The following is a 15265-nucleotide window of genomic DNA, read 5'->3' as shown; positions in this document are numbered from 1 at the left end:
AGGACTGAGACCAAACGTGAACAGCAATGGTATCGTTATGAAAAGCACAGATTAAATTCACGAGTGGCAATAGATAGGAGGCTGAGGGTTAAATCCCCATCTCTTCCAGTCAGAGTTTCTGATTCCAATTACTTTGTGTTACCCGAGATAATGGGCAATTGCCTTTACTTAACCTCTTCCATTTCATATTATGGTCAAATCATAATTGGATGAATCATGCAAAATGTTTAAGGACCTGTACAAAATGTAACGCTTTCTGCTGTGGAATATTAGCATGTACATAATTAGACATTTCAAAATGTATAGTATCCAGTTTACATCATCATCATCATCCAGATGGTCATTTACATAATTTATACCAGGGTAAAAGTGGTTATTTTCAATATTTAGTTAAGGTGATATAGGCTTCAGTTTGAAATTTAATTCAGTTCTTATCACACTCACACCCTGATTTTAGAATTGTAGACAAAAAAGTCTAGATATCTTCCTCAAAGTGATGTTTAGCTCAGTGAGAGCACTGATTATAATATCTGATAATCAATTAGAAATGCAGACATATTTAGTAGATACACAAGTATAATAATAATACTTTAAATTCCTAAAGTCTAAGTGTATATATAACACTTTAGATGTTATATATTACTACATTGAATCTGAGTATCTTGCATGTCACCAATATTTTTTCCTTCTCTGGATTCCTGAAGGAGACATTCCCCCCAGTTGGCACCCCCCACTGTCCTCCACTTCACTGGGTTTTGCACATTTGAATTCTCCATTATTCTGCAGTATGTTGATCCCCACATAAATCACGACAAACAATTCATGTTGTGTAATTAGAAGCACATTCATAAACACATTTATGAGAGAGAAAAAAGGGGAAAATTCAGATTCTTCCATTCATTAACCAAACTTGCATTCTTAACGTAAACCGCATATTCCAGAAAAATCGAGCAGGATTTTTCGTCATGAAAATTATTGCATCTTACTGATGGCTTTAATAATTGTTTCCTTTCTTTTTTCCAGGCAAATTAATTATTGTGGTTTTCATTTTAGCCTCCCATCTTCATTTTTCCTCCCCCTTCCCACAACTTGGTATGTGTTGATCAGCCTTTAGAAAAAAAAACATTTTTCAGGGTGTTCTTCAAGTAGTTCAGTTATACATTGAATTATGAACTTACTCCTTTTCACATCCCGGGGTGACCCCTGAGATTTTGAGTCATTGTGGATTTTAACTCTTGGCGAACTCACCCCTGCTTGAGACCAGACATCAGGATTTCAACCTGGGATGAAAGGATCACTGCGGGGTGAAAAATGCAATGGGGAGTCCAATGTGAATGAACAGGCCTGGGTGAACCTGGGGTTGAGTCAACTCTAGGTACCTCTCGTGCAAACTTGGCAGCCTCAGGGTTAGATGGTGCAGTATGGAAGGAGCTTTATTTTCTTAACCTTTTTTCAACACATCAAGGCTTGAAGGTCCCCGAACACACCCAGGAGGGTGTTCAGTCAACTTTAAGAAAACTAACTGCACACCGCCACTTTCTCCTATTATCTTCTAGACACTGATGCATGTTTCCTTGCAAAAGCAATACATTATAAAAGGATATGAGTGTGAATTGTCCAGGGTCAGCATTCAGCAGTGTTTGCACAGTGTAGACAGTAGACAGAGTCCACAGTAGTTTTAAGAGAGCTCATGAGACAGTGATGAAAACATGGATAGACAGGCTAGAGAGGGAACACACATTTTCACATATATTTTCAATTTTTTGGCAGTTTTTTTACAATGGGAAAATGGGTCAATCCCTATATTTTGTAATAATAAACAAAATAAAAATATGATAATAGCTCATATTTTGAGAAATACATAAGAACATAAGAACATTTACAAACGAGAGGAGGCCATTTGACCCATCGTGCTCGTTTGGTGTTCATTAATATCTGAGTGATCCAAGGATCCTATCCAGTCTATTTTTAAATGTTCCCAAACTTTCAGCTTCTAAATAGTCCAGTCATGATAATAATGTACTGCATGTGTACGTTTAAAGTACCTTATCCTTTGCCCACTTCAGACTGGTCATCCACAGCCTGTGCTGAACCCTGGCATCAACTTGGCCACTTAAGCAATGCCAGCTTTATTGGGTCACAAAGAGAACAAAACACTTATGAAAGTAATGCTAAAAACATTTTTTAATGTTTCATTAAGGAGTTACCAAGGTTAGAGAAGTCATTTTGGAAATAACTGCAGCAGTATAAATATTAAATCATATTTTTAACCTGGTTTCGAATTGCAAATTGTAACTTGATGGCTTTCTTTTACATGTAGAAGAAAGATGCCTCTGACAAAATCAAAAGCTTTGTGATTAGCAGGTGGGAAAAATGTTTTGTTTAATCTAAGCCTTAGATTTTGTAAAGTGTAGGAAGACTTAAGTCATATATATGCATACTGCCATTAACACAGAATTTTATTTGTTAACTATTGGATGTATCATGTGAATACTAATCAATGATACAGGGTACTCCTTCTCATCTACAATTTATTAAGATTGAGGATTGACAGCTGAAATCACTAGAAACACAGTTAACATCAACCCCCTCCTTGACCTAATGTGTCCTCAAATTTAATTAATTCAAATTACACTAACACCGTACAAGCTTCTATTATAAACCAAATCTAACTGGTGTTCCCAGTGGTACAAAGCATTTTTGTTAAATAGATAAGATTCATGTTGGACAAATGTGCATTTACATAAAACTTAATATAATCAAGAAGTCAAGTTCATAATCTACTTTATTTAAGAAATAAGCAATTCTGTTTGCAGATAGAAACTAATACAAAATGCAATAGAGGAATGCTATTTTGGGGTGAATTTACAGTAATCTTGAATAATGAATAAAATCACAATCTTCCAAAATGTATCTATGAAATTATTAACATTTCCTTAATCTAAATTAAAAATCAAGCTGTAAAATCTAAATTGACAAGACTTGATAAAACTGATCTCACAAACAATAGATCATACTTGACAGTTGAAGTATGACTTCCCCATATAAAATCTTATAAAAGCAGTAATGAAATCAAATATAGCCTCCTTCTCGAGTGAAAGCATTATGCACTTGAAAATGTACTGTTAAAATGCAGCAAATTGTTGAATTTCACAAACCTCTGCGGTTAAAAGTCCAACACCAATCCAGTGATCTTATTGTGAGTCAGCGCCCTCTGCCGTTCAACTGCTGTAACGTACATCTTCACAACTGCTTCTGAGAACAAATCATTGCAAGAATAAACCATGCCATGGGATATGACAAAAAAAATAGTTTCTCAAAACTAGAATTTGTATACCCGCCTACTGAACTGAATCAGGGTGACTGTAACTCTTCTGAAAGTTATTTCTCCTGGGTGTATTCTTAACTAATTCTTGCATGTGTCCATTAACTTCCTATAATTAACAATATGTTTTATGGTCAAGCAATGTAACATATTGTATAAACACAGTTTGCTGGTATTGGGAAGTTCAACAAAAACTATTGTTTTGAGTAATAAGTGGTAAATACAATCAGTATTTAAAATGAAACAAAAAGCAATTTCCCCTGCTGGTCAGAAGAGACTATTGTACACTCCTGTTCCTCATCTGCAAATGGGTTTTCCTACCTCCTGAGACAGAGGAATGGTTTTTATTTGAATCATGCTGTTTACTCTTGATTATAAAAAACTAGATGATATATAGGTTAGTCTTATATTCAACATCTTCAGCCTTTTCTAAAACCAGTCAAAATACACAATAATTGTTGAATGATTGGGTTTATTATAATATTACATTCTATTACCTTTTTATACAATTTTACAGAAGCAGAAACAGTACAAACACGTGTTATCCATTCACATATATTAATCAAACCCTTCTTAATATGTATTTAAAGCTATAAACAGTTCAAAATCCCGCAGGGGGACAGAAAAATACTTTTAATTAATGACATTCAGAGGCTGCCAAGACAGAGTGTTGCATTGGTGCCCCCAAATCCAAAGGAATTTGAAAGCGCGATGCGTCTGCCTGTTGTCCTCCACTCCTGGGCTTTACAAGGGACATAATTCAGGTCAAAGCCAGGGTCTGTTCTATCAAGGTTCAGGGTTGGTGGCAATGTGCCGTAATAACAAGCCAGGGCAGTGACGGCAGCTTCCAAGGCCCCGGCTGCTCCCAGCAGGTGTCCGGTTGCTCCCTTGGTGGAGGAGACGGCCAGAGAATGAGCATGGTCCTGGAAGAGTCTCTTGATAGCCGTGTTCTCAGCAGCGTCCCCCAGTGGCGTTGATGTGGCGTGTGCATTTATATATGTCACATCTTCCGGTGTTAAACCAGCATCTTTGATGGCTGCAGACATGCACCTGCAAAACACAGTTGCAATCAAGGTATGAATGGTTCTTAAAAATATCCTTGATTTGCCGTCGGCTAAACTACAACCCAGATACCTAGTTCACACAATTAGCTCATGCTATCGGGCATTCCCGAGTTGTTGATCTCTATTGTTAGGATGCTCTCATTGGACAAAACACTTTAGGGATGTATGGGAAATATATTGTATTTAGAGCTTGATTCATGTAATCATACACACAATTAAACATATCAGAACAAGCAAAAGACCCTTGGTTGGGAGAATACCTGCACGGCCCATCTCCATCAGCAGTGGGGGCAGTTATATGACTGGCATCACCGGAGAGTCCGTAGCCAAGCACTTCAGCATACATCCGGGCTCCCCTGTCCAGAGCGTGGTGATAGTCCTCCAGCACCAGCACTGCCGCGCCCTCTCCCATCACAAACCCCTCGCGCTCAGGGTGGAAGGGCCGCGATGCAAGTTTAGGAGCTGTATTCCAGCTGGTGGTCAGTGCTCGAGCCCTTGCAAAGCCAGAAATGGACAGGGGGCTGATACAGGCCTCAGTGCCGCCCGCAATCATCACCACGGCATCCCCGTGTTTGATAAACCTGGCTGCGTCTCCAATGGCATGGGCTCCTGTGGTGCATGCCGTTGACACTGCATGGTTGGGGCCTTTTATCTTGTATTTGATGCTGATGTGACCTGCAGCCATGTTGACCAGGATCCTGGGTACAAAAAATGGACTGACTTTGCTGTAGCCCTTGGTTTCAAACAGCATGGAGGTCTTTGCAATTTCATCCAGTGACACCATCCCCATGCCCACTGCCACTCCAGTATTTAACTGTTCCTGTGCACTCAGGGGGTACCACCCTGAGTCTTTCAAAGCCAACTCGGCAGCACCAAGGGCCATAACAGTGGCTGGGGACATGCTGTTCATCTCTCCTCTAGACACGAACGTCTCCGCCTTGAACTCCCCTTCGGCCTCTCCCCTGGGCACGCAGGCTGCCACTTTGCAAGGGACATTTCTGTAGTCTTCAGAATCCAATCTAATAAGTCCACTCTCACCTTTTATCAAGCGTTCCCAGGGCAAAAGGGTTCCTATTCCAAGGGGAGAAACAAGGCCTATTCCAGTAATGACAACTCTTCTTTGAGTCTTCCCTTGAGAGACACTTCTGTAGTGTATTAAACAGGAACTGGCACGGATGCAGTTTGTAAGGCGCAATCGGTTAAGCTTTTGCCATTTCACCAACATTTTGCGAAGGTTTGTGTGTGATTAGGCTACTTCTTAAATACTTGGTGGGACTCACCGACAACAGACGTCTGCTGTAATATAAGAGAAAGTTGTTAACTTCAGAGGATTAAAACATTCATGAGTTATTTTTAAATGCTACTTTTAATTCCTAAAGCTCTCTTTTCATGAAAATGTTTAAAACTGGATACAATGATAGAAACATGCCATAAGTTCATTAATAAACAACAAAAATATGACGTTGTCAATTTTGGAGTGTCTTTTTAATGTGTTTAACATGTTTTAAAGATTATGGGGGCAATATGTTTTTCATGAATAAAGAACATATCTACTACTGTTGGAAAAAGTTTGAAAACACTATTATATGGGACAACTTAAAGCTTAATATTTTATTCAATTGTTGATTAAATATAATCCTGTCACGTGGTTCTACTGTAGTTTTAACAAATGAAAACTTTCTGTTGCTGCACTGTGTAGATCGCCATGATGGTTGGGGTTAAAATGTCATAGTTACAATGTTGCCAACTTAACTTCTTCAACAATATATGTGCCAAGACTGCAAGGGTTAGAAAAATATTAAGCTACTGAAATGGGGAAAATTGCTGTGTATGATGTTGTTCATTAAACTCCAGATTGAACAAAATAGAATAGCGAAAACACGGTAACATTTACCCGCGGAGGTTATATAAGCCTATATTATATATATAAAAAAACATATTTTACTTACACACATTAAAACATATTCAATATTTACATCTTCCCCGTTCATTAGAGACGTGAACTCTTCTAACACAAGCTCCACTATTGACATTTATATATATATAGGTATACGAAATGTTGCCTGTTTAGGCATGACCTCGAAATAGGTTTGAAACCCATTTTTTATAACTGAAACATGAACGTATATAATTTAACAAGAAAACTATATAGAAGGTTATTATTTCAACACCTTTAAAAAAATAATAATGATAAATGCGTGAGCTTATGGGTCAGGCAGTGCATAGGCAGCCTCCCGTGTAAAGCAGGGACACTATTTTGCTGAGGGTCCCGTGTGACAGAGGTCTGAGGGGAACATGGCTGTTTCACAGGGAGTCAGTGCGTTATGCGAAAATCCCAATGACGTCTTTTTAGATGCATCCAAATTATTGTTGACATACGCGGACAATATACTCAGGTAATCATAAATAGTTTCCAAGACAGCGGGGGTCTTATTTATGTCTTTCAGATTTAATTTTAGATATGGCCTGTCATCTTAGCCCAGTACCAAACTTTGATCTTTGGGAATACGAGGGTCCAGGCAGAGGTGCATGATAATTATTTTGTATGTATACATTTTCTTAAATATTATTTGATTCTCATGTTTCTGTGACGTTTTGCTGTCTGGTCAAACCCAGCGTAGACCACATTGGAAATGCCCCCACTTGTTTCAATCCACGAGATATCAATTACAATAAAAAATAAATAATAAGTTGATTTAAAAATAAAAACACATTCTTCAGAAACAATTGCGTACTGTTGTTGTCGCTACCCTGACGTAGTATTTAGTTGTACATAGGCCAGTGATTTGGAGAAGTACATGTCTTCCTGCTTTGATTGAGATCTTTAGGCATGTATGTTTGTATGACAGGCTAATACTACCGATAATTGATGATTATTGGAAATTAAATAAAGAAAGAATGTGTGATTTATTTCTCCTAACCATATGATAAGAGCAGAAATCCCAATGAGGACAAATACAGATCGATTCGCATTGGCAATCCCACGTTTTCTACCAGACTGCTGCCCATCAAGGGGGCCGTGGAGTGCCTGTTCGAGATGGGCTTTCAGGAGGTAACCGTGCCCTTCAGTTTGCCTGTATATAGACATCAATCAGGGAAACCTGTTGTAACTGCTTATGCATTCTTATATTAATCTACATTTCAGCAAAAAGCATGTTATGTTCTTTTAACACCATTCTCAAATGAAATGTATAGTAGTTAACATTATTGAAAAAATGGACTTATCTTTAATCACAGGCGGAAACGCACCTGGTATTTCCAAAGACTGCCTCTGTGGAACAGCTGCGTTGCATCCGAGAGTCCATTGCTGCGGAGAGGGACCAAAGGCTGAGCGGAGGGCCCTCGGTCTCACCCCAGACCCCGAGCCCCAACAGTATTCTCAGCCAGCCAGCCACGGCTCCTATCCCCAGCCTCCCCGTGGCCTCGCACACACCGGCAGCTCCACAGACCCTACCTCCTGCATCGCAGCCTGCGCCTGTGGTAAAGCACTACACCCTGTACAGTCACTAAGCTGGCTGAAATTAAGTTTTGTAATATATACAATACAGCGCAATATATGCTTTAAAGCAGAGGCACGCCTGTGATAATGAATTGGTTTCATCTGTGGCCCTCAATCATCCCTGTTGGCCACAAGATACTCTCAGCCTGTAATGTGTATTTGTTAACTGTTTCTGAAACTTTTTTTAGTATAATCATTACACGCTGTATCAAAATGTTGAGAAAACTGACTGCTTCCTCTAGTATTTGTCTTCTCAGCTTTATTTGATTTTTGATCAACTTGTTTCACTTCATTCTTTTTGTTACCTTGTGCTTAAACAGGTTGATCTGAACAACAGTGTGTCTTGTCTGTGACTGCATGCTGATTGGTTGTCCCTGTATGGCTGGGGGGGATGTGCTTGTGGAAGTTTGACTGAGTTAGTGTTACAGACTGCTCTAGTCTTGTCATGTGACAGGAAGAAGAATGAAAAATCAAACCAGGAAACTGAAAAGAAACACCAGACCAGACAAACCTTCATTGCGCCACTGAATCGTGTTATTTATATTCATTTTTTGTACATTTTCTGTTTAGGAATCCAGCATGGCCTTTTTTAGGACCCTTCAATCAAACTTCCAGCATGTGATGGTTTATGAAAACCCTGCTCTTCAGCAGAAGGCTCTCTCTTGCATACCTGTTCTCCAGCTCCAAACAGCAGCCCAGGAAAAACTGCAACAAGCTAAAGAGGCAGATCCAGGTAAAATATAACTAATCAGCATATATAACTAGAAATTAACTTTAACCCTTTATATTAAGATAAATTATAAATGCATGTCTGTGCATTGAACATTGAGAAATCTTTCAAAAGAAGATCTCAACAGATGTTCCTCCATAATAAAAAGTCCTTTCATTTTATATATTTTTTCTATAGGTCCAGATAATGCTTTTCTGTGTTATCATTACGCTTTATCTCTAAATAAGATGTTTTGTGTCCTCTTTATGGCTTGGTGGCATTGTACAGGGTGTAAAATGAATGCTGAAGACCTGTTGTTGCTCGAGTTGTTGCGCTGGTTCAAGGGAGAGTTCTTTTCCTGGGTCAACTGCCTGCCCTGCAGTCGCTGTGGTGGGCAGACCCAGTCCTCGGGCGGGCTGTCTCCTTCCACAGAGGACCTGCGGTGGGGTGCCAGTCGCGTGGAGAATCACTTCTGCGGACAGTGCCAGCTCATAAACAGATTCCCAAGGTATCTAATATCCCCAGACACCATTCAGCGCATTTTTTAAATGTAGCTAATTCATATTAGTTAGTGTTCGGTGTAATAAAACAGGAGACGGCTTTCCTTGCTCCAGCAGGATTGCACACATGAAAAATAACCACTGCCAAAAGTATATTGTACTGGTATTCTGTTGGCATTTTCTTTTTTTGCATGTGTGTGTGTTTCATGTTTATGACCGCACAATTATAAATTAAGTATTACTTACTGATTACTTAGTAAGATCTCTTGTCCAGTCCAGTGGAGGGAAGCAGGGATAGAATGGCCAGTTTGTCCGCAGATAAAACGCGGTCCCCTTTGTCCTGTATGCCTGTGTTAATGCAGGGAGGGAGTTTAAACTGCTTGGCTGTTTTTCATGCTCTTAGTTGATGACTGCTGTGCTTTGATCATTTGGAAACATTCAGGTTTAATAACCCAGAGAAGCTGCTGGAGACACGTCGTGGGCGCTGTGGGGAGTGGGCCAACTGCTTCACCCTGTGCTGCAGAGCGCTGGGATTGGAGGCACGATACATATGGGACAGCACAGGTAAGCATCACTGCTTATGTGGCCCGCTCTTTCCATGCTGTGAATACCCTGTAAGAAGCGTGTTTAAAATATTATTGATTTAAGGTGATATCAGTAAGTGTCTATGTTCTAATATCAGAATTGACAAATCAAGCATAGATCTGTCAAAGTAATGGAACTGAAAATCCTAGGCGTATTTCATCTGTTATTTTTTGGCCGTTTAATTTTGTTAGTCTCTGGTTTAGGGATCGTTAATTTGTGTGAGTGTTTGTGTTCCAGATTATTTTATTTACCCTTGACTGCATTCCGTCAACTAGCTATCAGAAACCTGAAATGTTCTCTTTGTTTTGGTGGTTCTAATTTCTGAATGTGTTTTAAAACAGATCACGTCTGGACAGAGGTTTTTTCTACCTCCCAGAACAGGTGGCTGCATTGTGACCCTTGTGAAAATGTGTGTGACAAACCTCTTCTGTATGAGATTGGATGGGGGAAGAAACTCTCATACATCATTGCTTTCTCCAAGGATGAGGTACCAAGGCCTTATTTCCTCTGTGATTTGTGGAGTCTGACTACATGTTCATTCATTGAAACCATGATCTTACAAAATACGTCAACATAATATGAACTTGCATCGACACTCACATTTTTACTTTTGTGGTTTTCTAGGTGGTTGATATAACTTGGAGGTATTCTTGTAAGCATGAAGATGTTCTTCACAGACGGACACAAGTCCAGGAGGGATGGCTGCGACAGACAATCAATGGACTGAGCTCTGTGGTAGGGGCTCTACTCTAAAATCAAAATTACTGTTAATATCTCATCCAGTAAAGGCCAAGATGGGTCTTGCATCCAGCTGATTAGTTTCAGTCGTATTTATTATTTTCACCAAGATCATCTTGTACATTATATGCACATAATTGGCTGAAATGCATTTATCCTAGGGGTTACTTGACTTGAAGGATCCTGTCAATCAACACGCAATGCACATATCTGAGGGCATACATTATGGTTATCTGTAACAGTGTGGCACAGTGTTACTTATTTATAGGTATTGTTGGTATATTTTAATGGGGATGGTGTTTGTTTCTTACTAGTTTATCTGTCTGGAATCCCTTCTAAGACCTGATATTTTATGACCTTGGTGAATATGTAATTAAGTGCTTATTGTGTAATTACAGAGACAGCAATCTCTTACCCCAGAGAGAAGGAAAGAGCTACTGGAAAGATTACTGGTGGAGCTTGTGGAGTTTATTTCCCCAAAAACCCCTAAACCAGGGGATCTAGGAGGTCGCACCTCTGGCTCTTTGGCCTGGCGTGTGGCACGGGGAGAAACTGGCAGCCAAACATCTGTAAGAACCCTTTCACCTTTTATAATATATTGTTGGTCAGACTTGATTGTTGTGATGATTCAGTTCATAGAAATGAATAACTGCCTTGGATAGACTCGAGTAAGAGTTTAGCTTTATTATGAAATACAAGAACCCGTTCTAACTAAATCAAGGTGGTTTTCTATTGCTTTCTCTTCACTTAATTTTACACCCACTGAGTATGTAATCAAAAGCATTGTCTCTCTGTTGACCACATGACTTGTTGTAATGTCTTTGCTTGTATTCAGGCCTGAATAGACCTGAAGTTTTCACCTTCAACCCCTCTCTGATTCATGCATTTGCATTTTCAGAAACCTGGGCTTGTTTTCACTCCTTCTGAAAATGAGAAGCTCCAGAAGCGGTTCCACCTTCAATATAATGTTACAAAAGATCAATACTGTCGGGTTTCTAACAACGAGGAGGAAATTAAAGGTTGGGAGAAGGGTGCCTGGAAGAAGGAATCTGTTTTTAGGAAAGTTGAGAATGACTGGCAAATGGTAAGGGTATTAATTTGCCTCAATCTGATATTTAAATTGAATTTGGTTTCAATCACTTGGGTTTTAGTTTATGTAGGGGTTTTGCATGATGGGCATCTCCTATCACTTTATAAAGATTACAGAAGTAAGGATCAGATAATTACAAAAAATATACAATTCTATCATTATTGTTGAGATTAACTCATAGACGGAGCTTTTTATTTTTTTAATTGTTTATATATCTGAAGTATTACAAAACATAATGGGTTACAACAGAAAGCCATTAACAGAGAATGTATTTTCAAGGATTAGGTTAATGTTATAGTTAAAGAGCTGATTGCACAGACCCATATTAGCACTAGTCTTGAAAAGTGCAATAGAAAGTAGTATAGTCCAAAACAAGTGCTAATCAAGGTCTGTGAAACCAGTTGATAGAGTAGCAAAAATCAACGATTTCAGTAACCTCTTTACTTACTTGTTTCTTCAGGTTTATATCGCTTGTATAGAGGGGTCATCTTCAGGTAGAATCACCTGGAAGTTCGACTGTAGTCTGGCAGGACTGAAAATGAAAACTGTTTCGGTAAAAGCCAGCAGTGAGACTTTTCATTCTGGCAAAGTGACTTGGAGGATACACTCAAATGAAGAGACAACAGAGTTTTTAGGAGGTATGTACATTTCATTTTTATAAAGGATTATAATATTGTCTTTAAGTGTTTGTTTTTGTCAGCATTACTTAACATCACATTTTCTAATTCCCAGTAAATCACAGCTTCTTATCCGCTCAATACCTTGTCATTACAATAGTCCTTAAATTTAAGACATCATAAGTCTGCTTGTAAAATGTTTTTTTTTGTTAAATTCCTACTACCTCCCCACAATAAATTTTACATGTAATACTTTTTTTTAATTAAGTTAAAATATATTATCTCTGTTCAGTATGTGCATATTATAAAATCCAGCTTAAACATGGGAGAAAGGGTCTTATTGAGCATATTTATATTGGTTAATTTAATTAAATTGTATTATAGTTCAGTGTTGGTTTCAGTCTCTTTAATTCTAAAATACAATCATGGGTTAAATACAGTAAGTAATTTTATGAAAATACAAATTTTGTAGGGCATGATTTATAGAGAAAGGGCTATAATATATTCCAATAATTGCCTCAATTCTTTCTAACAATGGCCTTGTCATTTCTATATATTCACTGTTGTGGCAGGTGATTATAGTGTAATATGTAGTTGTTTAATTTCCATAGATCTTTCTACTTTAATGTCTGCATTTGGGCCACAACCAACAAAACCCTAGTTTGTCATTAATAAGAGCTTATCCTCCTGTCATGTAATTGATTTTAGGAATGATGAAGTATTGTAGCGACAGTTCTTCTGGGAAAAGCTGTCTTTTGAACCAAAACATTTCAATATTAAGTGTCCAGTTTGGCATAAGTGTTCATTGTACATTCATTTTTGGGTTGAGTGCAGTAATCTTTTCTCTTTTTTTTTTTTTTTTCTGCTGGGACTCGTGATTGTAATGAATTAAAACAAGCTGACTAAATTATTGAAGTTTTCCTGTTCTTTCCTTCAGACAATACACTGCATTCATTCCAGAATGTATCCGGCGCTACTGACCTTGTTTTGGAAGCCATTTTAAGTGGTGGAGAAGGTGATACGTCATGGCAGCATGCACAGCTTTTCAGACAAAGTCTCAAAGAAGTTGAAGAATCCTCACTAGAGATTATTATTACCATGGTCGATGCTTGATACCTTATCTGCATGTGAATTATTTTTTTTTCCTCTATTATATAACACTATTTTGTACCTCAGCAACTTGTTTTGCGACTAAAGAGAATCAGTGGAGTTCTTCTTATAGCTAGTGTGATGTTTTGAGAAAATAGAACTAACTTTGGTGCTACATTTTAATGGCCACAAGTTTACAATATTTTTATCCCTATAATGGTTACGGTTTGGTTTTATCTGACTAAAAATTGACTTTCTTTCCATTTTTGATGCATTTTATGTGCGTTTTAACTTGTGATTGAATAAATGAAAAACGTGAATTATGTCAAGGTTGTTATACAGAAAGTGATGCATTACTTTTAATGGTTGATTAGCTCTTGCTCTGGTGATATATTGGTTGTGGCTATGGAGAGGTGAAGTGTTCCTAATTTTCTTCTTAAATTTGGGGATTTCATGGCCCTCATGCCTGAATGGTTAAAACTGAAAAGCACAAATGGAGAAATCTAGAGAAATTGTATTAAATAGAAATGCAGATAAGACTTCTAGACATTACGATATGGAAATAGAGCAATATTTAATTTTCCCTTTTAATACTGTTGGACATGAGCAAAAATAAAAAGCCAAGAAGCCAAATTCATGCATTAGTTATGCAAATGTAATGGGGCTCATTGTGTATAAGTTTGTTAAGGTGATGTAATCCCTCTCTGAATGAAGTCAAGTGTTCAAATCCCCTACATCAGGGAACCGGTCTTAGCCGGTGTAGCAGGTTTGTCTCTCTGCTGCGCACCCGGGCTGTATGGACCCGGGCGCATGGAGGTGTGCCTGAGAGATAGCGGTTCAAATCCAAGCACAGTTTCATGGTGTCATGACTCGGATCGATGAGATTGAGACCATTCAGCTCCTGAGGAAGAGTTTAGAGCAGGAGATTGTTTCGGGGTTCTTAGTGTATGAATTTGTTATGGTGATGTAATCCCTCTCCAAATGAAGAAGAGAGTACAGATCCCCCTTGTAAGGGGACTGGTCCTTTGGTGTAGCGGTTTTGTTGCTGTGCTGGGGAGGCGGTGCGGAGCAGGGAGCGCAAAGGTGTGACTGAGAGACTGGTTTGAACCCGGGGGGGCTCTGACCACACATGCTACACAATAGAAGAACTCACACTTTTTATTTCTCTCATTCCCTGGATCTTTGAAGTCTGTTTGATCATACAGGGGGGTGATGTCTGACACGCAATGGATTTTTTTATTTTTAATGGAAGAAAGTTCATAAACTTTTTGCCTAAAAACTTGAATTAAATGTTCCAGCATGTTTTCATTTTATTTTTTCAACATAAACTTCTGGATGAATTGTCATATTCTATAGGGTGAAAGTGGTGTTCTTCTGTCTGAAATATTTACTTATGCTAAGTCGATGGAAAGGTGTATTTTTTTTTTTTATTATTTGTTTGTATATGGATTGCAGAACGGACATCTGCGTGCCATTACTTCATTTAATGGTGATAGTTCTATGTACCAATTATATAATATAATAATGAAACAATAAATATACATTTAACAATGTAGAATGGCTGTATTGTGAACTTAATAAACAAACAAAACAAAACATGGGATCCTATGAGTTTTACGTTTCAGAATTAAAGTTTAGATTTTATAATTGCAAATCCATCATATGGTTATATTGGGATATTCATGGGACTACAGTGCATGCATCTACATTATTATTCAGAATGTATAACTGAAGTTATTAAACTGCTTATTCAAAGTTGTATTATGTCTGCGGGGCTCATTGTGTTCATGAGCTCATTTCATTGACACAATCCCTCTGTAGGGATTCAGTAGTGTTAACAGTTCATGCATCAGGAGATTAGTGTTTTGGTGTAGTGAGTTTGTCGCTCTACTTGGGGTCAGGGTGTCTCCACGAAATATAATAATATAGAAGAGAGGGTAACCAGAGAGGTTCATGCACCCACAGACGAGGAGACACATAATAATCGTAATGGTCTACTTCCAGGAATTATGATGGTAACTCCATGCCTTTCTGTATCTTAGAAATGGG

At 38.3% G+C, this 15265-nt stretch overlaps 2 protein-coding genes across 3 annotated transcripts; one reads left to right on the top strand and one right to left on the bottom strand.

The window, feature by feature from the left end:
- Window positions 1-3777: 3777 nt before the first annotated feature.
- On the bottom strand, window positions 3778-6429 carry oxsm (3-oxoacyl-ACP synthase, mitochondrial). Its single transcript, XM_066715736.1, has 3 exons — window positions 6339-6429; window positions 4650-5685; window positions 3778-4375 (listed from the first exon to the last, which is right to left on the bottom strand). The coding sequence occupies exons 2-3, from the start codon at window positions 5612-5614 to the stop codon at window positions 3973-3975; spliced, it is 1368 nt and encodes a 455-aa protein (XP_066571833.1). The 5' UTR covers window positions 5615-5685; window positions 6339-6429; the 3' UTR covers window positions 3778-3972.
- A 220-nt stretch (window positions 6430-6649) lies between these two features.
- ngly1 (N-glycanase 1) lies at window positions 6650-14812 on the top strand. Of its 2 annotated transcripts, none has more exons than XM_066715734.1 (12): window positions 6650-6785; window positions 7327-7441; window positions 7627-7869; window positions 8459-8621; window positions 8886-9105; window positions 9540-9661; window positions 10024-10169; window positions 10307-10417; window positions 10819-10989; window positions 11319-11504; window positions 11971-12148; window positions 13065-14812. In XM_066715734.1, exons 1-12 carry the CDS (start codon window positions 6685-6687, stop codon window positions 13238-13240), a joined length of 1932 nt encoding a protein of 643 aa, XP_066571831.1. In that variant the 5' UTR covers window positions 6650-6684; the 3' UTR covers window positions 13241-14812. The 2 variants fall into 2 exon arrangements, with proteins under 2 accessions (XP_066571831.1, XP_066571832.1); XM_066715735.1 differs by lacking the exon at window positions 6650-6785 and adding an exon at window positions 6793-6932.
- The last annotated feature ends 453 nt before the right edge of the window (window positions 14813-15265 follow it).

Source organism: Amia ocellicauda, chromosome 10 (assembly GCF_036373705.1).
Source record: "Amia ocellicauda isolate fAmiCal2 chromosome 10, fAmiCal2.hap1, whole genome shotgun sequence".
NCBI lineage: Eukaryota > Metazoa > Chordata > Actinopteri > Amiiformes > Amiidae > Amia > Amia ocellicauda.
This window is presented reverse-complemented; position numbering and strand designations above follow the sequence as displayed.